This window comes from Sturnus vulgaris, chromosome 16 (assembly GCF_052056855.1).
Source record: "Sturnus vulgaris isolate bStuVul1 chromosome 16, bStuVul1.hap1, whole genome shotgun sequence".
Classification (NCBI taxonomy): Eukaryota; Metazoa; Chordata; class Aves; order Passeriformes; family Sturnidae; genus Sturnus; species Sturnus vulgaris.
In genome coordinates, this window is record NC_142258.1 from 14719426 (window position 1) to 14744113 (window position 24688).

The 24688-nt window shown below is 52.0% G+C and overlaps 1 protein-coding gene across 4 annotated transcripts in view; it reads left to right on the top strand.

The window, feature by feature from the left end:
- RAB11FIP3 (RAB11 family interacting protein 3) overlaps positions 1-24688 on the top strand; it is a 76137-nt gene that overhangs the window by 46532 nt on the left and 4917 nt on the right. For 3 of the 4 annotated variants that reach the window (XM_088174644.1, XM_088174647.1, XM_088174646.1), the window contains 9 exons: positions 2275-2462; positions 7164-7337; positions 11552-11686; positions 15204-15239; positions 18058-18151; positions 19577-19680; positions 21746-21886; positions 22723-22804; positions 24461-24598. In XM_088174644.1, the coding sequence (XP_088030770.1) occupies positions 2275-2462; positions 7164-7337; positions 11552-11686; positions 15204-15239; positions 18058-18151; positions 19577-19680; positions 21746-21886; positions 22723-22804; positions 24461-24598 (1092 nt within the window). The remainder of the gene's footprint in view (positions 1-2274; positions 2463-7163; positions 7338-11551; positions 11687-15203; positions 15240-18057; positions 18152-19576; positions 19681-21745; positions 21887-22722; positions 22805-24460; positions 24599-24688) is intronic. The other variant, XM_014888520.2, reaches the window with a different exon arrangement.

Below are 24688 nucleotides of genomic sequence, written 5' to 3' on the forward strand. Positions count from 1 at the left end.
ATGTATTTCCCATAAATAAAGTGTTTTGGAACAATTTGATGGAGAAATCATGGAATCATGGAATGATTTGGGTTGGAAGGGACCTTAAAGGTCCTCTTGTTCCAGTATCTGACTAAGGGCACTGTTCAGCTCCTGGTTTGCTTCATGTTGAGGGGGTCAGCAGTAACCACAGCAGGGTTTTTAATCAAATTACTTGTGAGTAATTTGGGAGCGTTTGGAGTTTTTTTGGCTGCTTTCAGTAGTTGTGTTTACTCTGTGCTTATTATAATACTTCAGTTTGCTCATTATAATACTTGAACATATGCTTAAACTAAGCTTTTCCAGTGAGAAACGGGAGGGGGTTGGTATTTTAAAAGCAGCCTTTATTTTGTAGTGTGCAAGCAAAATTCTTTCCAGTTTGGCATGAAATCTTTTACAATCAGGGAGGGGAATGTGCAGGTGGGGGTGGCTGCTGTCACCTTTTGGGCTCTCTCTGTGACCAAGCCAAGGCAGGTCAAGCCTCTGCTTCCCCTTGTCCCTCCTGCTGGAGCATTAATGGTGTTTCTAGAAAGTGCAGCATAAATCCAGTAAAGCACTTAAGGAAGTCCCAGCTTTAGGTGTGTAAGTGGTTTCGGTGGATTTGTGCTTTTTTAAGTGGGTGGGGGCTTTAGAGGCTTTTGTTTCTCTCTCTAAGACTGGCACAGGCTGTGCCCTGCTGGAGTTCACTGGAACAGCCCCTGCCTTCAGGCTCCAGCTCTGTGCAGGTTTGTGTTGTGTTTAACTTCGGGGTGGTGTCCTGGAGGTGCTGCTGTCCACAAGCCAGGAGGAAGCTGAGCCAAGAGGAGCTCCTGGGTCCATCCTGCTGAGTGTGGTGGGCACAGGGAGAGCAAGGCTGGGCTGGACTGAGTCACTTGGCTGCTCCCAGTGGCCATGTGGAGTGGGAATTGCTGTTATCAGCTCTCTCTCCATCCCTTCGAGGTTTTCTATCCCTTTTTGCCCCTGGAAGTGTCCAAGGCTGGGCTGGATGGGCCTTGGAGCAACCTGGGATAGTGTAATAGGCAGGGAGTGGAATGAGGGTTTTAAAGTCCCTTCCAACCCAAACCACTCTATGATTTTTCTGAATACAGTGCTTTGATAAGCATAATTTTCTCCAAAATCCTTGGGAAAAGCCCTGAAAGCTGTTCTGTGTACCCTGGCAGAAGAAAAGGGTTTTGCCTCAGTCGTGCCTGCGTTCACACTGCTGCTCTTTTGCTGTGCTGGAGGGGCAGCTGAGCACGTGGGAGCCCACCAGGTGACCTTCAGGGGGAGCAGATGGCTTTCCATGAGCAGCTCTTCACATGGAGGCCGGGCAGGAGGGCTCCCTCTCCTCTGCCCAACCCCTCTGGTGACAGGGGAGCAGCTGGAGCTCAGCATCAGCACTGGCAGATCCCAAAATTCCTTGATTTGCTCTAAGTCGTGCTGGGGAAATCCCCAAATCTTAGGAAAGGGGCTGGCACTGTGAGGGGTAACAAGAGCTTTGGCTTTTGGGGGGGGTTCTGCTGCTGCTCCCATGGTTCTCCAGACATCAGCATCAGAAGGGATTGATGTCCCTGCCCCTGTGTAGGAGCAAACAGGCAGGACTGAAGCTGAGCACCTGCCTGGGGGTGCAGAACTGTGAGGAAAACACAGTTCTTGCTCATATCACAGTCTCTTAAAACCCAAACCCTGCTGCTTTCCCAGAGCCTGCTCAGTGATGGATTTGAGATGCTGCTCCAGCTGAAGTGAGGAGATTTGAGTCTCTGCAAATCCAAAGCTGTGATGAAGATTTAGAAACAGTTTATTTGCTGTTGAGGGATGGAAGGTTTTACCAGACTGGGCAAAAAAAAGGTGCTCCAAGGGCTAATTGGGAGTTTTGAACGGTGTTTTTTGCAGGAAATTCAGATTAATAACATGTCCTCTTGGAATGGGGTGGAGGAAAGCAGCACTGATGGGAATTGCAGAGTCAGTGGTGGGTAATCCCTCCTGCCCATACCAAATCCATCCTGGCTCACAACAAAACCTCCCTCCAACTCTTATTTAGTCCCTATTTTTGTGATGTGCTTCCCAAGCCCTGCAAAGGCTGAGGTGCACCCCGTGGTGCCCAAGGAGCAGTACCTGGGGCTGGGGTGATTCCAGAGGTTGGATTTCTGTGCTCAGGAATACAACACAGCCAAAATTCCCTTCCTCATCCCTGTTTTGTCCCGCTCTGCCACGAATCCACGCAGCTGTAGGATCTTATTGCTTTGCTTCTTGTGATTTATTTTTTTTTTTAACCAGGCAAATGAGGTGACTGACAGTGCCTACATGGGCTCAGAGAGCACCTACAGTGAGTGTGAGACCTTCACAGATGAGGACACCAGCACCCTGGTCCAGCACGAGATGCACGACGAGGTGGAGACCGACAGCGCCATCGACTCCACCGTGCACTCGGAATTCACAGATCCCATCGAGGAGCCGGAGCATGGGTGAGTGGGAACAGCCAGGAGCAAACCCCCCATGCAGGGCAGGCAGTGAGGATTGAGGGACACACAGCCTGAGGGGTTCACATCCAGCGGGCTCGGTTTGTCTTGCTGGAACTTGGGTTGTTCTTTGTGTTTGTAACGTGCGAGACCAAAATAGCTCTTCTGGGGGAATAACGAGAATAATTAGGCTGGTTTGTGTAGGCTGGTTTGGAGCCCAGCCTGGCAATCTCTTTGAGTTAATCGTTGCTTGCCTTGGGAGATCTTCTGTACCCTCATTAGCATCTTTAACCTCTAAAATAACTTCTCAGGTGATCCAAACACCTGAAAGACTTGCAGTTTTTAATCTATCACTTAAGCCAGAAACACAACATATAATTTTCCAGTCAGGAGGGGAACTCGTTCTATTTTTGTTTTCCCTAAAAACATGCATGTGCCCTTTGATGTGCAACCACCTCCTGTAATAACTGGTTTGAAACCTCTGCCTGGAGCACAGAAATGTGAGCCAAGATCTCCTTCCTCGGGTCTGAACCGCTGCTGGCGAAACTGCTCCTGGGCCCACCCCATTTTTGGAGGAAAAGTGGGGTTTGGGGTGAAACTGGGATGCTGGCAGGCAGGAAGGCAGGGAAGACCTCCTTTAGGATCAGAATCCCAGAATGGTTTGGGCTGGAAGGGGTCTTAAAGCTCATCTCATTCCACCCTCTGCCATGGGCAGGGACACCTTCCACTATCCCAGGTTTCTCCAAGCCACAACCTGGACACATCCAGGACTGGGGCAGCCACAGCTTCCCTGGAAAATCCGTGCCAGTGCCAGGTTACTGCCCCAAGAACACCAATCTGCACCAAAACCTCTGGAATCATCTTTGCTTAAGGTCTGTAAGACACAGGATGAGTTTTGTCCCAAAGCACAAGGCCCGGGGTTGGTGCTCCAGGGAGTGCTTACAGCTCCCCCTGCTTTTTGGGAGCACCAGGCTTCCCTCCCACCCCAAAATCCCGTTGAGGATGTGGGAGAGGCAGCGAGCAGTGCTGCCCCCGGGGCTGAAAGGGTGCTGTGGATTAGAGCAGAAATGGGATTATCCAGCTCGGCTCTTCTCTCCCCAGCACGCCCAGCTCAGTGAGAGTTAAATTGGGAGATAATCAGCTGTGAGCTCCTGTCACCAGCACAGGGTCCCTGCAGGGGTCATGGCAGCCTGTGTGCCGCTGGGGACAGCAGCCTGCTTCGGATTCACCTGCCTGTAGGTACAGAACTCTGCGTGGGGAAATGGGGTTTGTGAGATCAGCTGGTTCCTGCTGCTTGCCAAGCGTGGGGTGAACAGGACAGGAAGGACAGGCTTGTTGGAAAGAGTTCAGAGGAAGCCATGGGGATGCTCCAAGGACTGGAGCCCCTCTGCTCTGGAAGAGCTGGGGGTGCTCACCTGGAGAAGAGAAGGCTCCAGGGACACCTCAGAGCCCCTTCCAGGGCCTAAAGGGGCTCCAGGAGAGCTGCAGAGGGACTGGGGGCAAGGGATGGAGGGACAGGACACAGGGAATGGCTTCCCAGTGCCAGAGGGCAGGGATGGATGGGATATTGGGAAGGAATTGTTCCCTGGGAGGGTGGGCAGGCCCTGGCACAGGGTGCCCAGAGAAGCTGTGGCTGCCCCTGGACCCCTGGCAGTGTCCAAGGCCAGGCTGGACAGGGCTTGGAGCAGCCTGGGACAGTGGGAGGTGTCCCTGTCCCTGGCAGGGGGTGGCACTGGATGGGCTTTAAGGCTTCCTTCCAACCCAAACCATCCTGGGATTCCCTGCTACCCCAGGTGTGGTCTTGGGAAGGTTGGATGTCCTTTGGCTTCTCTGTCCAAGCACAGTGGGGCCTGTTCCCAGATTGTTAAATGTGTGCAAATTCCAGGGAGCCAAAAACTTAATTTGATTTATACATTTGAAAGGTTTGAAATGGGAGCCTGTGGGAGTGCTGAGGGCTGGTTTTGGTACCATCAGACCCCACACACCTCTGGTGCCCAGGGACAGCCAGGGAGGGAGTACAGCTCCCTGAGAGCAGATGCTGGGCTGAATCAGCTTCAACATCACTTCTCAGGAGCTCTCAGAGCTCAACATAGCTGAAATGATTTGAGTTTTAAGGTTGTTTAGGCTATGTGTACTAAAGATTAGTTGGACTCTGGATCCTGAAACTGCCTGAGCCTCAGGATGGGAATAGGAAATAAAATTTACTGCCCGAAGCATCCAGGTTGAGGATTTCCAGGTGCCTGATCAGATCTGTTTCTGTACAGTGCTTATCAAACCACAGCCCCAAATTTAGAATTCTGGGCTTGGGTTCTGCTTCTGAATTAACAATTCCACCCCCTGGCTTCTATTCCTGGAGAGATTTCCGCTGCTTTTGGTGAGGGTCTGACTCACCACAGGGATGGACGGGTTCTGGTGGATCCCACTGTGGAATATTGGTGCTTCCCAAGGGCATGAGGGGGATGTGCAGATGTCCACAAGCTGGGCTGGATTTATTTGTGGTTAAATAGAGATCTGGAGGGCTGACATGTTTTTATTAGCGGGATAAGGGAAAATCCTTCAGATGGAGCAGGTTTTTGTCATAAATGGCTTATCTGTAATCTTTTTTTTCTTTCTGGTTTAGTCCAGCAATCTGCTCATACCCCATTTCCCTCTCCTAGCAAGTGCATGGAGATAAGGGCCTAGCCAATACCAATTTCTGTAATAAGGCAATGTATTATGATTTTTAATGTTGAATTAAGGAGAGCAGATCGTTGTTAAATCCCCTAAAACACAGCCCTGTGGCTCATGGCCCCCTGGCCACATTCACAGCCTGGTTGTGGCAAATCCCTCCTGCCTTTTCTCCAGCTTAATTTGAAAACTTCCAGAGTCCTGGGCAGGAAAGGGGGCTTGGCTTGGTGGGCAGGCCCTGGCACAGGGTGCCCAGAGAAGCTGTGGCTGCCCCTGGATCCCTGGCAGTGTCCAAGGCCAGGCTGGACAGGGCTTGGAGCAGCCTGGGATGGTGGGAGGTGTCCCTGCTATGGCAGGGGGTGGCACTGGACGGGCTTTGGGGTCTCTTCCAAGCCAGGCCATTCCAGGATTCTGTGGCTCCATGCCATGGAAAGACTCTTCCAGGGACAATGACTGCTGAGCTGTGTCCTCTCAGGAGCAAGGGACATCCCAGGAGTTGTGCTGGGTGTGTTCAGGCTTTGCACCAAGGCTTAACACACTTCTGGGTCTGGTGTTAAAAGCAGATGGAGCAGCATTCCTCACTCCAGGATTGTGACACACAGAGTTTTCCCAGCAGGAGCAGGGAAAGGGTTCCTTTGTCTTGCTGGGGGTCTGTCCCAGCTGCCTGAGCCCACCCCTCCCCACACCAATCCCCCCTGGGGTTATGGGGTTAAAGCCCAGGCCCTTGAGAGGATTAGGCAGCAGCAAGTGTGAGCCTGGCACGGGCTGCCATGGAACTCACAGCATTTAGGATGTGGCTGGGACATGCCCAACTCTTTCTCTGCCATGCCAATTACAGAAGTTGATATTTTAGTTGAGCAAGGGCTTGTCACCAACCCCAGGCACTGTCCTGCAAGTCTGAGTGCCCCCAAATCCTGTGTTGCAGCTGTCAATAGAAAAACTTGGTTTATTAGGGGAAAAGCATCACCATAAACTTCCCAGTGGTGCCTGGGCTGTTTCTGTCCTGTCCTGCTCTGCCAAAATGAAACACATCACCTGGTGGGGTGGGCTGGACACCAAGGAACCCATCCAGATGGACAGGAAAAGAGAATATAACAAAGAGTTCATGAGTTGAGATAAGGACAGGGAGAAATCACTCATCAAACACCATCACGGGCAAAACAGACTCGAAATGGAAATACTAATTGAATTTATCACTGACAAAATCAGAGCAGGATAATGAGAAGTAAAATCAGACCTTAAAAACACCTCCACCCCCCATCAGAGTCCTTCCCCTGCCCCAGTGTCTCCTTGCACAGGAGACAGCTCTCCATGAACCTCTCCCATGGGCAATGGGCAATGATTCTCCTGTGTGTCACTCTTCTGTGGGGTCACTCCTTCAGGCACAGCCTGGGGCCCCACTGGCTCACAAATCTCACCAGGACCCTGTCCCAGCATGGGCTCCTCTCTCCATGGATTCACAGACCCCTGCCAGACCCTGTCCCAGCACAGCTTCCCAGGGGCTCACAGCCCCTCTCAGGCACCCCTGGGCTCCTCCAGGGGCTGCAGGTGCATCTCTGCACCTCCCTGCCCTCCATGGGCTGCAGGGACACAGCTGCCTCCCCTCGGGCTTCCCCACAGAATCTCAGGGTCCTGCCAGGATCCTCGGGGCAGTCTCAGCTCTGGTGCCCAGAGCAGCTCTCACCCCTGCCCTGCCCTGTTCCTCCCCAGGGTTCTCACCCCACTCTTCTCTGCACTCAGTTCAGCTGCCCCATCACTTTTTGGTGTTTTCCCTCTCAAATCTGTTATCCCAGAGGTGCCCCCGCCATTCCTGATGGACCCAACCTCAGCCAGCAGCGAGTCCATTTTGGAGCTACCAGGGATGGGCTCTGCTGGACATGGGGGGCGCTTCCAGCAGCTTCTCACAGAGCCCAACACTCCCGTGCCAAGTGCTGGGCACACAAACCCAACGCTCCTGGCAGGAGGACGTCCAGGATGTCCAGGATGCAATGCAAGGCTGCTGTGGCTCCCCCCTCTAACATCTGCCTTCTGTTCCCACAGATCCCATCCCCACGAGCTGGCCCTGGGCTCGGAGCTCGGCCACTCCATCGTCACCGTCATCAGCGGGGAGGAGCATTTCGAGGATTACGGGGAGGGGAACGAGGCCGACCTGTTCCCAGACCCTTTGTGTAATGGGGAAAGCAGCTTTGGCAGCTCCTCCTTCCTCTCTCCCAGGTAATGCCCGGCCCTGGTGCTGCTTCATTCTCCTCTGTGGGGTTTCTCTGGGATTTGCCAGACATGGCACCTGGCAAGCTCTGCTTACAACGGGATAATGGGCTTGGAAGTGGAAGAGGAATTTCCCCCCGAGTGTTTCCTTTCCCTGGTCAGTGCCTGTGCTGCTGACACCCAGCAGGAGGTGGAAGAGCTGTCTGCATTTCCAGCATCACATTCCCACTGCTGTTAGGGATGAACCTCCCAGGAGAGAAAAACCACCTGCAGCTTTACTCCTGATCCTGCAGGATGACTCTTATCTTTTTTTCTCTTTTATTATTTTGGGCTTTGATGCAATGTTTGGTTGGATTTGCACGAGCTGCAGCAGCATTCCTTCTCTAGGGATGTGTAGAGCAGGAAGTAGGCTGTAGCATTTCCTCCTTGCTTTAGGGTCTGAAACCAGGAAAAAATCCATTTTCCAGCCTGAGCAGGGCGGGCTGAGGATCTGGTATGGTGGTACAAACCCCTTCAATACTTACTTTCTAAAGAAAATAAGTAAAAGCTGGAATATCATCCAGTGCTGCAGCCCACAAAGTGTCTGGGATGCCAGGGAACACTGGGAATGTGTTCCTGCATTGGAAGCAGATCTCTGCACAGGGCAGGAGTGATCCCTGCCAGCCACACACTCATGCTAAAGACAAAAATACATTTCTTTCTCTTTGGAATGACACATTTGTGCCTTTCTGCAGCCATATAAATTTCTTAAAACTTCTTTTTTTTCCTGTCTTCCTGCTTTCTCCCAGCTTCTCAAACCCTTCACAGAGTTTGGACAAATCTGGTTGCAGAAGAGCAGAAGAGCAGGTCAGGGCTCATATTTTTTTCGCCCGTGCAGCAGAAGTGTTGGAGGTGTTAATTGCAAATAGGAGAGTTGCTATAAAGAATTCCCAACGTTTTCCTTTAGGAAAGCTGCAGTGGGAAGGGCACAGTGTCTGATCCATGCTTGTCCTTGGCTTGCTCTGTGCAGGAGTGTAAGGCTGCCTGTGCTGCTGCTGTGGCATAGGAAGAACTCTGTGATTAAAAGCCAGCCTTGGTGTTCATTTTTCCTTGAGGATGAGCTGCCAGCCTCATCCAGAAGGCTCCTGGCAAGAAAATACCCAGCTAAAGGAGCTTTTCAATCACTTAAACTTTTTCTTTAACATCAGGCCAGAGCTCCCAGTTTGCCCACGCTCCCAGTGTTCCAACCTTGCTCTGCCAGGGCACCATCCCTCCTGCTCTGTCTCTGGACCTGATCCACCCCTTATCCCATCTTCCCTGTGCTGGGAGGGGCTCGTTGGGCACGTGGCCACACAGGTTGTGGTGCTTTGTGCTGGAGACTCTCTGCTGGGGCTTGCTGGGGAGGCAGGCTGGAGATAAACCCTGCAAACTGGAGTCAGGAATGTGGAGCTGTTGGAGCTGGAGGATTTCCTCATGCCTCTCACATCTAGCCTGCCCCTGGATGATTGCTCTGTGTGTGGAGTCCTTCCCTAAACATTCCCTGAGTCTGTGCAGCTCTTCTGACCTTGGATAGGAAGGGACAGGACACAGGGAATGGCTTCCCACTGCCAGAGGGCAGGGCTGGATGGGATATTGGGAAGGAATTGTTCCCTGGCAGGGTGGGCAGGCCCTGGCACAGGGTGCCCAGAGAAGCTGTGGCTGCCCCTGGATCCCTGGCAGTGTCCAAGGCCAGGCTGGACAGGGCTGGGAGCAGCCTGGGACAGTGGGAGGTGTCCCTGCCCATGGCAGGGGTGGGATGGGATGAGCTCTAATGTCCTTTCCCTCTCAAACCATTCCATGCCTGAGCAGCCCCAGTGTGTTTAAACAGACATGAAGGGGCCACAGGCTGTCCTGGTTCAGGCTGAATGGGTTTTTTGGTTGTATTTTGAATACAAAGAACTGCATCACTTGTAAAGGGCCCCATGCTACTCTAGTAGTAGAGTCTCTAAATGGAAATAATTTCTGGAAATTCTCCTGCCACAACTCCAGAAGATGAACATAAACCCCAAGAGCCTTCAGGGAACACTGTGGGGTGCAGTGCTTCCCTGCCCAGTCCTTGTCTGTTTGTTTGTGATCCCTCCTCTTGAGTCTTCCTTTGCATATCCATCCAGTAGGAAAAGCCTCTTTGCAGCTCTCAGTGGGAAATGAAAGGAAAAGCTCCTTGTGCCCATCCCAGCCACCAGGAAGCACCAAGGACCTGTGGAAGACAAACGTTGCTCCAGGAGATGCAGGGAGGCACAGGAAGACTCTGTGTTGTAGAAGCACAGAATCTGCTGAGCTGGAAGGGACCCATCAGGATCCTGGAGTGGGTGGGGACACCCCAGGGCTGAGTTCTCACCCACTCCATGGGCAGGGGGCCAGGGCAGCCACAGGCCCGGAGGATCTGCACACACCCCGGGAGCTGCCAGGCTGGCCTGGGGCTTTCCTCCACACTTCTCTTCTCATTTTGATTAATGCTGGTTAAATTTGGGTTCCCACCTGGCCCAGGCTGCACCACCTGGGAAGGGAATGCTCCCAAGAGCCCCAGAAAAGGGACATCCCTTCCCCCAGGTGCCACACAGCTGCTGTCACCTCCTCCTTGCACAAACCCTGAGCCACCGACCTGTCTGCTGCTGGGAAAAGATTATCCCGGGCCAGGCCTGCCCTGAGGGGTAGGGGGAATGGTTTTCAATTGATTTTTTTTTTTTTCCAGGAATGGGAAGAGATGATAATTTGGCGTTTGCTGGTGTCCAGCCTGTCTGAGGGGGCTGGGAAATACTGTACAGACAGCACAGCCCCCAGGCCTGACCCTGGGGTGGGGCTGAGCCAGGGGACCCTCGGGGTGTCCCAGCTCTGCACATGCCCCAGGCCAGGAGCTGCTGGTGGGTTTTTGTGTCCAGGGATTCTCTGCCCCTTCCAGTGCCTCTTGGGTTTATCTTGCTTGTGTTTGCTCACACCTTTACCTGTCTGTCTTATTGAACTGCTTGGGTTTTTCACTTTTTAACCTTTCTTTGATTCACGTCCGTGGCTTCCAGAAGCACATTTTCCTACAGGAAGGATTGGTGGAATCTGGCCCCAAATTAACACAGACGTTTTGTTGCTCAGAATCCCCTCTGTCCTGCCCAAGTGTCTCCCAGCTTCCCAAACTGTGAAAGTCCCACAGACCCCCATGCCCCTTCCCAAATTGCATTCCCTGCAGGAAATCAGCACTGCTGCTTTGCAGAAGAGAGGGGTTAAACTGTACCTGTCCATTTAATCTGGGTTTAAAAGCTGTTTGCAGTGAAAATCTGACTCTGTGTATTACCAAGGTGGGTCTGCAGCAGTACAGCTGCTCTACTTTTAAAGCATCCCATTGAAAAATGGGACACTGACCAAAGGATCACAGAATCCCCCAATATCCTGAGTGGGAATAGACCCATCAGGATCATCCATCCAGTCCATCCCCTGGCCCTGCACAGAAACCCCAACAATCCCATCCTGTGCACCCCTGGTGCCCAAACACTCCTGGAGCTCTGGCAGCCTCGGGGCTGTGCCCATTCTCTGGGGAGCCTGGGCAGTGCCCAGCACCCTCTGGGGAAGAACCTTTTGCTAAAATCCAGCCTAAACCCCCCCCTTAGATTCAGCCCTAGCTCACAGCTCCCAGTCCTGCAGTGTGCAAGTTCATTCTGCACTTGCTGAGGCAAACCAGGAGCCTCCTGGGACAGGTTGCCTGGAAAATTCTGTTGGAAAATGAACTTTGCAGTGGTGTAGGTTTGTGGGAAGCACTTACCTCACCTGCCCTGGGCTCTTGGGGATTGAGATTGGCTCAGGGGTTTGGAAATGTGGGCCAAGCTCAACTGCTGGGACTCTCTGGGAGTAAGGTGATGGAAGTGTTGCTAATTATCAACTATATAAATTCTATTGAGCTATTACAAATTATCAATTAACTACATATTGTTATAAACCATTCAAAATCAGAAATTATCCCTATATTATTAGAAATTCTATATCCACATATATTAGAAATTATCCATATATTATTATAAGCTACTCCACACTGGCTTTAATTTGACTTCAAAAATCATGGTGGGAGGCGACTCCAACCTGCCTTGCCTTTTTAATTCCAATTTCATACCTCCCACCAAAACTCCCCCTACCTTGAGGGGACCCTCAGCTTGTGGAAGCCACGGCTGCAGCTGCTCCCTGTGCATTCTGTGCTGCTGACATGACCCTTGTGATCTCTCTAGCACCAATCCGCTCGCTGCGAAACTGCACAGCATTCTCGCAGATGAAGCTTTTGAGTTTTACTGTAGCCAGTGCCACAAACAAATCAACCGCCTCGAGGATCTTTCTGCTCGCCTGAATGATCTTGAAATGAATAGGTAACCGTGTGCATGGCCAGGGCAGCCTGGGGATGATGTTCTGCCTGGGAAGGCTCTCCTTGTCTGGAACAGCTTTTCCCTGGTTCTGTGCTGCTGGAGAGAGGGTGGGGAGAGGGGATGAGTTTCACCCGGGAGCCTCTGCAGGTGCTCGAGGTGCTGGAAGGGTGAGCAGGAGGTGCCTTTAATGCAGGCCCTGTGTAACAGTGGTGGGATTTTGCACCATTAATCAGTGCTTTGTCTCTTCTGCCTTCACTCAGAGCCAGGATTAAAAAACACATGAAGGAAATGGATTTTCTCGTGTTCAGGCTTGGTTGTTTGTTAAATCTTATCAAAAGTACAGAAAGTTCAGCAGCACTTCTAACTACCAGCCAGAAGTGAGCAAAATGGAGATGAATCCAGCTGCTACAAGGTCTCTTGAAGCTAAACAGTCCAATAGAGAATTAACACCTCTATTATTTATCCTTTTAACCCAATAACTAAGTTCCCATGACCCTCACTGTGACACTGACTGACCAACCAGAAACTACTGCCTGAAACCCATGAAGAAGAAGATGAACACTGAAAGAGACACCACCCCAAATCCTCCATCTTGTCCCATACCTATTACCATACTATAAAAACCTCAAATTTAAAACCCTTTACCATGTGAAATCACACACTTCTATTTAACTACACACCTGTCATTTTAAATTCATCACTCAAATTTAGAAGCCTTCTCCAAGGCCTCAGGTCAAAAGCAGTGTTCTCCAGGGGGTCAGTGCCAGAAAGCACAGAAAGCTCAAAACCCCCAGGTTTGTGGGATCCAGCAGCACTGGGGGCTGGCAGGCAAGGAGAGCGTTCCCTGCCCTTTGCATGCCTGTGCATGGTGGGTTCCATGGGAGCTGTGTACAGTATTTCTGTCACCAAGGAAAGACTGGGAATGCTCTGGAAGGGCAGGAACAGCCTGAAGGCATCAGCCTGCTCCACAGGGCTTGGGAGCAGTAAAATGTTGTTTCACCCAGCTTCACCCACAGCCTGCCCACCTTGGTGTCACCATGGGCTGGGGAGATGTGACAGACACCAAGAATGTCAGGAGATTCTGAATGGCACTTTGGCACTTTGGAGGTCTCTGGATGTGTTGTCCGACAAGTGGGAGGATTTTTGCCTGTTGGTTTGTTCATTTAGAGCTGGTTGCAGCCCTCTAGGTGGAAGGATGGTGGCATTGGTGATAAATCTTTCTTCTCATGGCTGTTGTGGCTATTCAGACCTGGTTTTTGGTCATGCTCTTGGTCTCTGTCTGTCTATCCTTTGCAGGGACAGTGTGATCTGAGAGCTCTCCTGGTCTATGGGAGGAAAACTGGAAAACAAATAGGAGCTTGAATTTAATTATTTTTAATGAAAAAAAAAAGGTCTCTCCTTTTATTTTTCTTGGTTAAATAGTTGTCTTTGCTGTTGGAGGCTTTGAGGGTCAATGATGGGTCTCAGGTTATGCAGGCATTAAGGAGAACACTGGTTTTCCCTGGAAGCCCCACTCCATTTCAGGTTTTCTCCACCACATCTACCTGCACAGCTGACCTAAGCCCTCAGAGCCTCTGTGATGGGTGGGATCTCCTGTGGAGCTTCTCTGTCCTCTGGTCATGGTGGGAGTTCCATAGACTTTGATTTGCCCTTTGTGAGTAAGTGCAATTCCTCCATCTGAGTTCTGGGTTTCCCAAGTACAAATTTTCTGGGAATATGTTCCAAAGGCCTGTGTGGAAGGGGCAGTGCCCTCTCTCTGTGTGCTGTGGATGGGAGGTGTCCTGTGCAGCGTGTGGGACATGCAGGACCTGCTGCTCCTCCCTGCAGCACCACTGATGTGAGGCCTTCAGAGCAGGGGAGGAGTCCTGGAGCAGCAGGAACTGCACCAAAATCTGGGACAAGCCTGAAGACACCTCCTCCAGGGGATTCTGGCAGCTGGGATGAAGCCCAAAGCACCCCAGAACAGCCTCACTCATGAAAGCTGTGGGCACACAGTGTTTTATCCTTGGAATAAACTGGGGAGCTGCTCCCAGCATTGGGGTGCTGCTTCCTGAACCCACAGCATGGGAAAGCAGGGAAGAATCCTCCAGGAGTTTGGGGTGAAGTGTTTTGTGCCTCTGCTTTGTTCCAGTGCCCTTGCTGGTGTCTCAGCCTTTGGACACTGCAGGTGCCGTCGCTTCCCCAGGAGATTTTTCCAGAGGAAAATATTTTTCCCTGCAGTGCTGGGGCCATTGCTCACAATTCCTGGCAAACAGCAGGGCCTGACCTCCTCCCCTTGGGTGCTGAGCAGCCTTGAAGCCCAGCCAGCAGCAGCCCTTGTTCTCCCTGGAAATGTGGGATTTGAGGATGCACTTTGACCCGGGGCTGGTCATCCTGGCAACACCCCCAGTCAGGTTTGGGGGTTGCTTTACAAAGTAAATTGTCCTCAGCTATTTTTAATCCCTCCTTCGAAGAACTCATGTTGCAGCTTCAGGCAGGAGTGGACTTCCAGATGATTTTATTTGGTTTTTATTTTTCCTAAAACTGAGCTAAGCATCAGGGAATGCAGTTGCTGCTTCTTGGATTGGAGCTGTTCCTGCTGCCATCACTGAGTGAGGATTTGGTGTGGCCTGGTGGCATCTTGTGACACCAGCACGGGTGGAAGATGAGGAGTGACATCCAAGCCCTGCCACTTCCCCAGCACCAGTTACAACCAGAAGACTGGAAGGAGCATCTCGGCAAGGAGCTGGTTCTGGAAAAGTCTGATTTTTCTCAGCAGGGAGAGCCTGCAGCCTGTCCCCTGAGGGTGGGACACGGTGACACAGCCCTTGGCTGCTTATCCTGTGATGACACTGATCCCTGACCGCTGTGGTATGGTGGCAGCTGGCTCAGACATGGATCCAAGGAGTGATCTCCATCAGTTTTCAGTGAAGAGGAGAGAGAGCTCGTCCCCCTCCCCAGCCACTGCAGCAATGCTGTGCTCAAAATCCAGACAGGGACACCACCAACAGCTCCTAAAGCCTCTGAGCTCCCTGATCTGGAGCCCAGCTCTGGGATGGTGGCTGTGGAAGGGCAGAAGGATGGATTGATCCAGTGGGATCATGGTGGTGGCAAGGGCAGAGGGATGGCTGTGCCCGTGTGTCTGTGGGAGCTCTGGGGTGGCAGGGGAGGCCTGGGGTGCTGTGGGGTGCAGGACATGTGGCTCAGTCTGCCATCAGCACCGGGCTGGAGCCCCCCCAGCCTCCCTGCTATTCTTAGCTTTTTCCTTGGGGATCGGTTTTCAGGCAGGGATCAGCAGGAGAGCAGAGCGTGGCAGGGGGCAGTGAGCTCTCCTGCAGCTTCTTCCATGTGCTTTGTTATTCCTTGTTATTAAACACAGGAGTGGCCCCTCTCCTGCCCTTTCCAGGGGTTTGGGGGTGCATGCCAAGGGCGCTCCCTGCCACAGCAAAGGATGTGCCCTGGAGTCCCTGCAGTTTCCTGTTTCCCTGGCTCTCCACTGTCAGCTTTTCTAACTCTTTCCTGTTTTTTCTTCATTTTACAGCCCAAATAAAAGACTCTCCAGCAAGAAGGTGGCAAGGTAAGCTCATACTCCTGTTGTTGCTTGCTTGATCCGTGTGAGCTGCTGGCTCCGTGGAAGGAAAACTCAGAACAAGCTTGGGAGAGTTGCATTTCAGGATATATTCCCTAGTGCTGGGGAAAAGTGGGATTAATTCTGGTATCTTTATTCTGGATTGGGGATTTCTTGCTCGTGCCCACAGCTGGAGGCTGCTGGCAGCCTGATTCTTTCTAGGAAAAAATGGGGGGCTTTTGTCAGGCTCTGTCATGCCAGTGCCATAGCAGGGGCACATGGAGGAGGGAAGGAGTCTCCAGAAGGACATATCCCTCTGGGATGTCCTTTCCCAGTATCACCATGTCTGCAGAGTTCTACAGACCAGACCAGTCAGTATCCCCACCTGGAGGGATTCTCCAGCACCCCAAAAATTCCAGCTGCCTTAGACAGCTCTTGGTCCTGTTTTACTTTAACTCCGTGTCACCCTCAGCACTTGGCTTTGTGGGAGCAGCTCCCCCTGTTCAGTCAGGGGCTCTGGGATACCTGGGTGGGCTGCAGGTAACTCTGCTTGAATGGTTTAGCCCTGGTTTAAGCCCAGGTTTAATGCTGTGCTGCTCTGTCCTGCACAGTCACCTTTTCCGTGTGGGCATTGTGATCCCTGACTGCACAGGGATATTGGCTATATTGGATATATTGGATATATGGGCTATATTGGCTATATTGGATATATTGGATATATTTGCTGTATGGGATATATTGGATATATTGGCTATATTGGATATATCCGGGCAGTTTGCTGTGGATCTCTGGAGCAGAGGGTCCTTCCCTCCCCTCTCAATGTCACCCTTCTCTCCCAGCTCCCCCATCTCTCCTGTTCCCATGCCATCATGATTTTAAGGATAAAGTGACTCTTACCTACACTGTTCTGCCTCTGCCATGTTCAGGAGGGAGATTTCCCTCTCCACTTGTTGGATTTCTCCTTGCTGGTTTCCCAGCAGGACGGGGGCACTGGAGGAACAGGCAGCTCAGTTTGGGAATGTTCCTGTTCCTGACACTCTCTCTGCTCCCTGTGCTGACCAGAGCAGCTCCCCTGCACCTCTTCCTCCCACTGTGCTCTCACATCTTTCCTTTCTCCATTTTTCCTGCACTCAGCAATCTCCCCTGGCACAGTTCTCCCTCCTGGAAAGGAAGCAGATCCTTGATATTACATTTCCTACTTCCACTCATCTTACTTTCTAGAGCTTTGTTAAAAACACTGGCAGGAAGGAGGGCTGAGGGGAGCAGCCTGTCCCCAGGTTTCCTGTTTTAGGACTCACTTTTGTCCCGTGCCTGGCACAGATAATTTTGTGAGGATTTGAGTTGAACTTTTGGGAAAGGAGATAGATGCCTGTCTTATGGGGGACTGAGCTCTCCTGGGCCGTTGTTGTTCTGAGGCAGGGATGTGTGGGCTTGGGTAAATATTAGTTAATTCAAGAGCAGTCGGGTTTGGTTTGTGATAAGGAGGGAGATAACAGGGTTTTGCCGAGCCAGATCCTTAAACTCAGCCCAGAGCAAGTCCTTTATTGCAGATACTGTAATTAGTGAATAATCCCAAAACATTTGCTTTTAGAAAATTGATTTTATTTTGGTAAGGGCTCTTTCCTCATTTCTGTTACCCAGCTCGTGCCAAGAAATCTCAGCTGCTTAAGCCCTGTTGTGCTTGGCACGATTTAAATGACAAATGTGCCTGAGACTTTAAAATCTAAATATAAACTGAGGGTGAGGATGCAAAATCAGGCTGTGGTCTCTTGGTAAATGCCAGTTGTGCTTAGTGAGTCCTGGCATGAATACACTGTGTAGTGGGAGGAATTCGAGAGCCAATGGTACAAATTCCTCGGAAAAACTGAGGTTTAAAGTGACCTCTGTGCTTTTGTCATCCATCCCCTGCTCAAAGCAGCAGAGCAGAGTGTTCTCCTCCTGCCTGGGCTCCCAGGGCAGCTCCAGAGCTGATCCCAGCCCAGCTCAGCTCCAGCCCTTCCACCCAGCTCAGGGGCTGAGCACTGGGACAAACCTCGAGTCCTGGGGTCAGGTCTGGGCCCCTCGTGACAAAACAGACCCGGAGGGGCTGGAGCGTGTCCAGGGGAGGGACCAGAGCTGGGGAAGGGGCTGGAGCACCAGGAGAGGCTGAGGGAGCTGGGAAAGGGGCTCAGCCTGGAGAAAAGGAGGCTCAGGGGGAACCTTCTGGCTCTGCACAACTCCCTGACAGGAGGGGACAGCCGGGGGGATCGGGCTCTGCTCCCAGGGAACACACCCCCTCTCCAGAGCAGCTCCCAGCCGTGCCGAGGGTGAAGCCCCTGCCAGCGTGTCCTTTAACTTGTCACAAAGCCAGGACACCGCTGTCCCCAGGCCTCGTTAATGATTAGCTCACCCTGGGCCGGGGGCTCGCAGCAGCCTCAGGGGGCTTTGCCCCTTCCCTCCCTGACACCCCCACTTCTTGCCAGCCTTATCAGCCCCGGGAGTACTCTGGCCTTTGCTGGATAACCCACGGCCTTGGGACGGGGCTAAGGGAAGAAAGTGGGAAGAGGGAGCTCTTATCTCTTCCCATTCCAAAGAGCAAGAGCAATGATCCCGGTGTGAAGTCCCAGGAGCATGTCCACGTCTGCTGGCGCTCCGAGGATTTCCCGGGAGAGCTCTGCGGTGAGGGGACATGCGGCATTCCCGGTGCTGATCAACCCCTTTGGCAGAGGCCGAGGGGGGCGGGCGGTGTCACCTGGTGTCACCTGGTGTCACCTGGTGCCAGCATGGTGCCGGTGCTGGCGCTGATGCCGGTGCTGCTGTGGGTCGGGGTGGTTTGTCTCCGTTTCAGGCAGCTGCACCAGACGAGCTCGCTGGCAGTGGGGGTGATGGAGGAACCCTACAGGGACAGCCTGGACTGCACCGACGAGGACATCACCGACAAGGTGAGGGCTCCTTGCCTCCTTGCCTCGGCCTGGCCATCGGGATTAAGCTGATTTTGGCTGAGTTTTTTGAGATGTGGAGAGGAAAGGGTCACAGGGTGAGGTGGGAGCGGTGCTGTCTGTGTCACCCTGCAGGATCCAGTGCCTTGCAGTGCTCCCAGGCAGGATCAGGCTGAAGCTCCTCTCTGCAGATGGGACATGGGAATCTCTCCCCATGCAGGGGATGGAGGAGGAGAGCACTCCAGGTGCTGTGCAGGGTCAGGAGGTGACTCTGGATCCTCCTCTGGGAGCAGTGGCTTCCCCCAGAGTGCTGGGAGGAGGAATGGGCCGTTCACAAGCAGCATTTTCACTTCTCCTTCACACAAGAAGATGTTCTCAGGTTCTGCTTTTCTGAGCCAACCCACCCAATATGAAACAGAAACTTCCTCTCTTTGGCACACTCTCATGCAGTCAGAGCTGATTTTGTGCTGGTGCTGATGGTTTTTCCTGGGGTGTTACAAGAAAAAAGTTGTAGGATAAGATGGGAGCACAGGAAGGATTTTGTTTGAGTATCCCTAATTAAAAAACAGGGAGAAGAAACTATGGGAAAGAAGCTAAGATTGTATAAATGTCTACTGAAGTCCTGAAACCCCTTGGAAATGGCTTTTTAACTCTGGAATCAGAGAATGTCCTGAGGAGCTGTGTGTGAAAGAGAAATGTGTATGTGTGTGGCTGCACTTGGAAATAACTAGAATGCAGGGAAGACCTTTAAAAAAATAAATAAAAATCAACATGGAAGTTGAGTAAAATAGTTGGGTTCCTTAAGGCATTTGATTTGGGAAACCTTTGATGGAAAATGCACTGCTGGGAAAGGCCTTGTGTGTCTGTAGGGCATCTTTAATACTCCCATGTCTCCTGCTCTTCTCCCAGAGCCAGAGTTTGGCTTTTCCAGACATGGTCCTCATTTCTTCTCCCCCAGGATTATTTTATATGGAATTTGAATGAATTAAATGCAAATACAGCTGAAATAAACCCTGTACAGTTACGGGGAGAAAATCCTCAGCTCTGGTCCTTCCCTACCAGCTGGCACTGATCCCTCCATCTGTAAATTCAGGGTTCCCATCCTGTTCCAGGCAATGGGGAGTTCTCCAGCCTCAAGGCTGCACATGGAACTCTGGAGATCCACCAGGATCTTTCCCTCTAGACTCCCTTTAGGATGCCATCAGGAAAGGGTTGAAGAAAGGAAAGAGTGAAGTGTTTGACCCTAAACTGGTACATGGGAGTCACCAAAACCCGGGAAACTGGGGTGGAAAAGGATCTTTTAAAGGATGCTTTGAATCAAGGCATGACTTCCCAATTCCAGTGGAAGCTCTCCTTGTTTAGGGATGTTGTGGGGGGCTGCTCTGGGTTTGAGGATGCCCTGAGGCTGATCCCTGTCCCTGCTGGCAGGTGGTGTTCCTGGAGAAGCGGGTGACAGAGCTGGAGAAGGACACGGCTGCCAACGGGGAGCAGCACAGCCGCCTCCGGCAGGAGAACCTGCAGCTGGTGCACAGGTAAGGGCCTCACCTGGGCAGCCTCTGCCCCTCCACTGCTTCAGCTCCCTTCCCAAACCCAACCCACAGCCCTTACCAGGGATACTGACTCCATCCCAGCTGAGAACAGGACACAGTGACATGGAGATTTTATATTTTATGTGCTTCAGTTCTCTGGAGCTCCAGGACTTGTTTTTTTGGTGATTTTTATGTATGGGTTTTAATTGCTGGAGCTGTGCCAGGGGAGGTTTAGGTTGGATATCAGGAAAGGTTCTTCCCCAGAGGGTGCTGGGCACTGCCCAGGCTCCCCAGGGAATGGGCACGGCCCCGAGGCTGCCAGAGCTCCAGGAGTGTTTGGACATCAGGGATGCCCAGGATGGGATTGTTGAGGTGTCTTTGCAGGGCTGGGAGTTGAAATCCATGATCCTTGTGGCTCCCTTTCCATGGTTTGTTGTTGTTGTTGTTTGATTGTTTTGTTTTGTTTTGGTTTGTTTTTTAATGTGCTTCCTTGCTCCATGTGTGCCTCCCAAAAGGTCTCTGGAACTCTGGGTCTTGGCTTTTTAAAATATGTTTATATGTATATTTATTCTTATATTTTTTTTTGTGTTTACTATCTTTTCCTGCCCCATATGCCCCTTCCAAATGGCCTCTGGAGTTCCCAGGCTTCCCTCCTGCTGGATCCTGGCCAGGGTGCAGCCCTTTGGATCCCACATGATGTAATCCCTGTGTGTGCTAATCTGCCAGGCTCGTCTCTCCCAGCATATCTTTACCCTGAGCAGATAAACCCAGCACAGTTTATCTATAGGGCTGTAATACTGTTAAATAACAGTCCTGTCAGGGAACTGAGCCACTCAAACAAAGGTTTCCCTAAGCCCTGATAAACTTAGGAGCAAGGGAAATGTTTTCACTTCAGCAGCTTGGCCTGGAAGTGTCGCTGGCTCTGGGTGAGCTCAGTGCTGGGGGGGAGTGGGATCAGCTGGGAAAAACCTTCTCTGGGCAAAGGCATTGCATAAATTCCATCCCTGGAGTGCTCATGGCCAAGTTGGACAGGGCTTGGAGCAACCTGGGATAGTGGAGCCAGGCTGGGGGTGCTCACCTGGAGAAGAGAAGGCTCCAGGGACACCTCAGAGCCCTTCCAGGGCCTAAAGGGGCTCCAGGAGAACTGGAGAGGGACTGGGGACAAGGGATGGAGGGACAGGACACAGGAAATGGCTTCCCACTGCCAGAGGGCAGGGCTGGATGGGATATTGGGAAGGAATTGTTCCCTGGCAGGGTGGGCAGGCCCTGGCACAGGGTGCCCAGAGAAGCTGTGGCTGCCCCTGGATCCCTGGCAGTGTCCAAGGCCAGGCTGGACAGGGCTTGGAGCAGCCTGGGACAGTGGGAGGTGTCCCTGCCCATGGCAGGGCTGGAATGGGATGAGCTTTAAGGTCCTTCCCAGCCCAAACCATTGTGAGATTCTGTGATCTGCAGTTCTGCTGACACAGGGAAGGGTGACTTGCAGATCTCTTATTTTTTGTTGGGATCACAAGAGAATGAAAAGAAGGATTGAGGCTGTTGCCTTTTCTCTGAGCAATGAGACCAGTTCATGCTGGGAACAGCTAAAGGAGGATTTCTGTGCCATGGCCTCTGCAGGTGGAACCACAACCCTGGGATTTATGTTTGGATCAGATGTTCTTAAAAGTCTTTTCCAACCTCAGTGACTGAGATTTCCATTAAGAGATGTGTATGTGTGTGGCTACATTTGGAAATAATTCTAATGCATAGAAGACATTTAAAAATAATTTAAAATAATTAAAAATTAACTTCTTTCCCAAGCTGGAAATTGAATAACATGCTCATGTTCCTTAAGGCGTCTGACTTAGGAAACCTTTGATGGAAAAGATGCTGCTTCTCCCACTGGGATGCAGTGAAGCTGCTTGAGCTGGTGATTGGTGTATTTTCTTGTTCTATTTTACCATCTGCTTCTCCCAGCTCACCTGAGGAGTGGAAAAGGGACTGGGAAAAGTCTGGTCCCTCCCTGGGGATGGCAGCCTGCTCCTGTGGGCCTCAGGAAAGTTTCATCTCCTCTTTATTCTCCTCTCTGCAGAGCAAACGCGCTGGAGGAGCAGCTGAAGGAGCAGGAGCTGAGGGCTGACCAGACCCTGCTGGAGGAGATCAAGAAGCAGAGGGAGCTGCTCAGCAAAATGGAGAGGGAGAAGAGCATTGAGATTGAGAACCTGCAGGCCAGGTGGGGCTGGGGGTGGCAGCTGTCCTGGAGCCACCCCAGAGTCTGTGCACAGGCAGCCTTGGGGGGACACAGGGAGGCAGGCAGGGAGTTTTTAATTGATGCAAAGTGTGACTAAAGTCATCACAAACCCTGAGTTTTGGTTATTTCCACCTTTGGCTCACAGACCTAATCTTGGATTCTTTATTTGAGCTGCTCTGATGCATTTTAAGTTCAGCTTCCATCCTTTATCCATGTGCCTGCCCTGCAGCATGGGTGAAGAGTGGATTTATTAATTTTATTAATGCTTCTTCCCATAAATGACTCCTTGGAGTACTTTTAATGCCCAAATGTTTTCCACCTTGATGGAAACGGGCAAATACCTGGGAAAGAAGAATCCTCCAGAAAGGCAGAGTGTCCCAACCAGGGTGTTTTGTGCTGCTGTTGGGTTCCAAAGGAACAGGTGGGCTGGGAGAGGTGTCAGTTATTTGACAGGGTTTTTCCATTTTCCAGCTTTCCCAGAATTTTTGCTGTTGTTCATCCCTTGCAGTCCATGGAAGATGATAACAGTGGGGTTATACCTGGGAATGCAAAGCCAAAGCCCTCTCTGACCCCCTGTTCTGTTGTCTCTGCTGCTGAGGCTTGTCCAGGGACTGGAAAGACCCCTGGAATAAGGAATAGCACTGATGGATGTCAGGATTGGGTGGATGTCCCTCTGTTTCCCCTGGCAGCAGAAATATCTCAGGGTTTGCCTTGAACAGGTGAATCCCTGCTGGCTTCCCTTTGGTTTAATATTCCTGGGGATGTTTTCTCCCACTCGTGGGATGCTGGGATGAGCCTCACACCCATTCCCTTTGCAGGCTGCAGCAGCTGGATGATGAGAACAGCGAGCTGAGGTCCTGTGTGCCCTGTCTGAGAGCCAACATCGAGAGGCTTGAGGAGGTGAGGCCAGGGGGTGCCTGCTTTTGGGGTGAAATTCTGCCTTTGGGATGCATTTCCATGAACATGAGGTTCATTTAATGTAACAAACCAGTTGCTTCCACTTTCCAGTTGCTGCAGACCCCACCGTGGTCAGCACTATCCCACACAGTTATCCTTGCAGTTTCCCACCGTTCAGCCTGGAGGCTGGGAATAAACCCCCGATAAATCTCTCTGTGGCTGCTCCAGAGGGGACTCGTGCCCTCTTGTGGAAGCTGGTCCCTATCCCTGTCCCCATCCCTGTGGCCAGTCCAGTGCAGGGGAGGAGGAGGAGGAGCAGGGATGCTCCATCTCCATGTCCTGGGATTTGTGAGTTGGCTCTTCAAAGATCTGTGTCACCTCCCAGCCCCTCTCACTGTCACCCTGCTCGGGATCCAAGGCTCCTCCTCGGGGGCTCCCTGAGGGATGGGCAAGAGCCTCATCTTTAGGGATAGTGTGAGTTACAGGTGGGGCACCTGGAACAGGGGCTGCATTTTGTCTCTGCCAAGCTTGGGGCAGAATTAAGGTTAAAATTGAACTGAAATCAAACCTCCTTACCCAGCTGAAGGGCCTGAGGCATTTTATCCGTGTTTAATCCCACGGGAAAGCACTGCAGCTCCATCCCTCCTGATGTGGTTTTCAACTGCCAGGACCTTGTGAGCACAGCTGAGGCTGGGGGCAGGAAAACCCCAGTGGCTCTGAGGATAATTTCCCTGCCTTGGTGTCTTTCAGCCATGGGAAGTTGGTTTTGATCCATGCAGAGCCTTTCTCTTCTCCACAGTGAATGGGATGAAGGAGGAGCAAGAGGTGCAGTCACTGCCCCTCCCTGCCCAGGAGAAGCCTGGCTCATGAACTGCTCTCCTGTCCAGTGCCCAAAAATCAGGATTTTGTTGTCAATGTTGCCCTTCCTGCTGGTGTGGTGCCTTTGGTGCTGCTCCATGGAGCAGGAAACCCCTGAGGCAGCATCTGGAGCTCCCCCATGGAGCTGTTCCTCACCCCTGCGTGCCATGGGCCGTCCATCACCAGCACTGGAGGGGTCTTGTGGCATTTGTGGAGCTCTGAAAGCCAAACCCTTTGCCATGGGACTGGAAGCTGTGAGCCCAGGGCAGGGGAAGCTGGTCTCAGGCAGAAGGTGCTGCTCTAGGGGCTGTTGGCATCTTCACCTGCATCCCAAACACTGAGCCAAGGCTTTGGGGAGGAGAAGGGAACAGAGCTGGGCTGTGTGTTTTACATCCCAGCTTGAGCTGGTCTATTCCTTCTTGGATCAGCCCTCAATTAAAACCTTTCATATCCGAAACCAAGAGGGAGGTAAAGATCTCAGATTCAGGACTTTGCTGAAATCCACACATAAGGAGCTTTATGATTTAATGTCTCTCCTTGGCCTGGAGCCCCCGTGCTGGCCCCAGTCCCTCCCAGCCCATCCCATGCCAACATCATGCTTCCCAGAAAACGACAAAAACGTGGATATTGGTGTGGATTTACTCTGGAGCCATCCTGCCTCGCTCAGTGCTGCCAAAGCCCGGGCCTGGCACCCTGAGCAGATGAGATCCCAGCAGGCAGAGCCTCCTCGTGTGTCAGGACAGGAGCATTCCCTGCTGAGCCAGCCCTGGCCTCTCACTGTGGCTCCTCCTGTCCCTGCAGGAAAAGCAGAAGCTGCTGGATGAGATCGAGGACCTCACTGTGCAGCTCACAGAGGAGCAGGAGAAAAAGAGGAAGATGGGGGACAAGCTGAGTCAGGAGAGGCACCAGTTCCAAAAGGAGAAGGAGTCGACACAGGAGGTGAGTGGAGTCTGGGCTTGCCACAGCCCTGTCCCCAAAATGTGAGAATGTGGCCTTGGCAGCCTCTCCAGGAATGGGGGACTGGAGCAG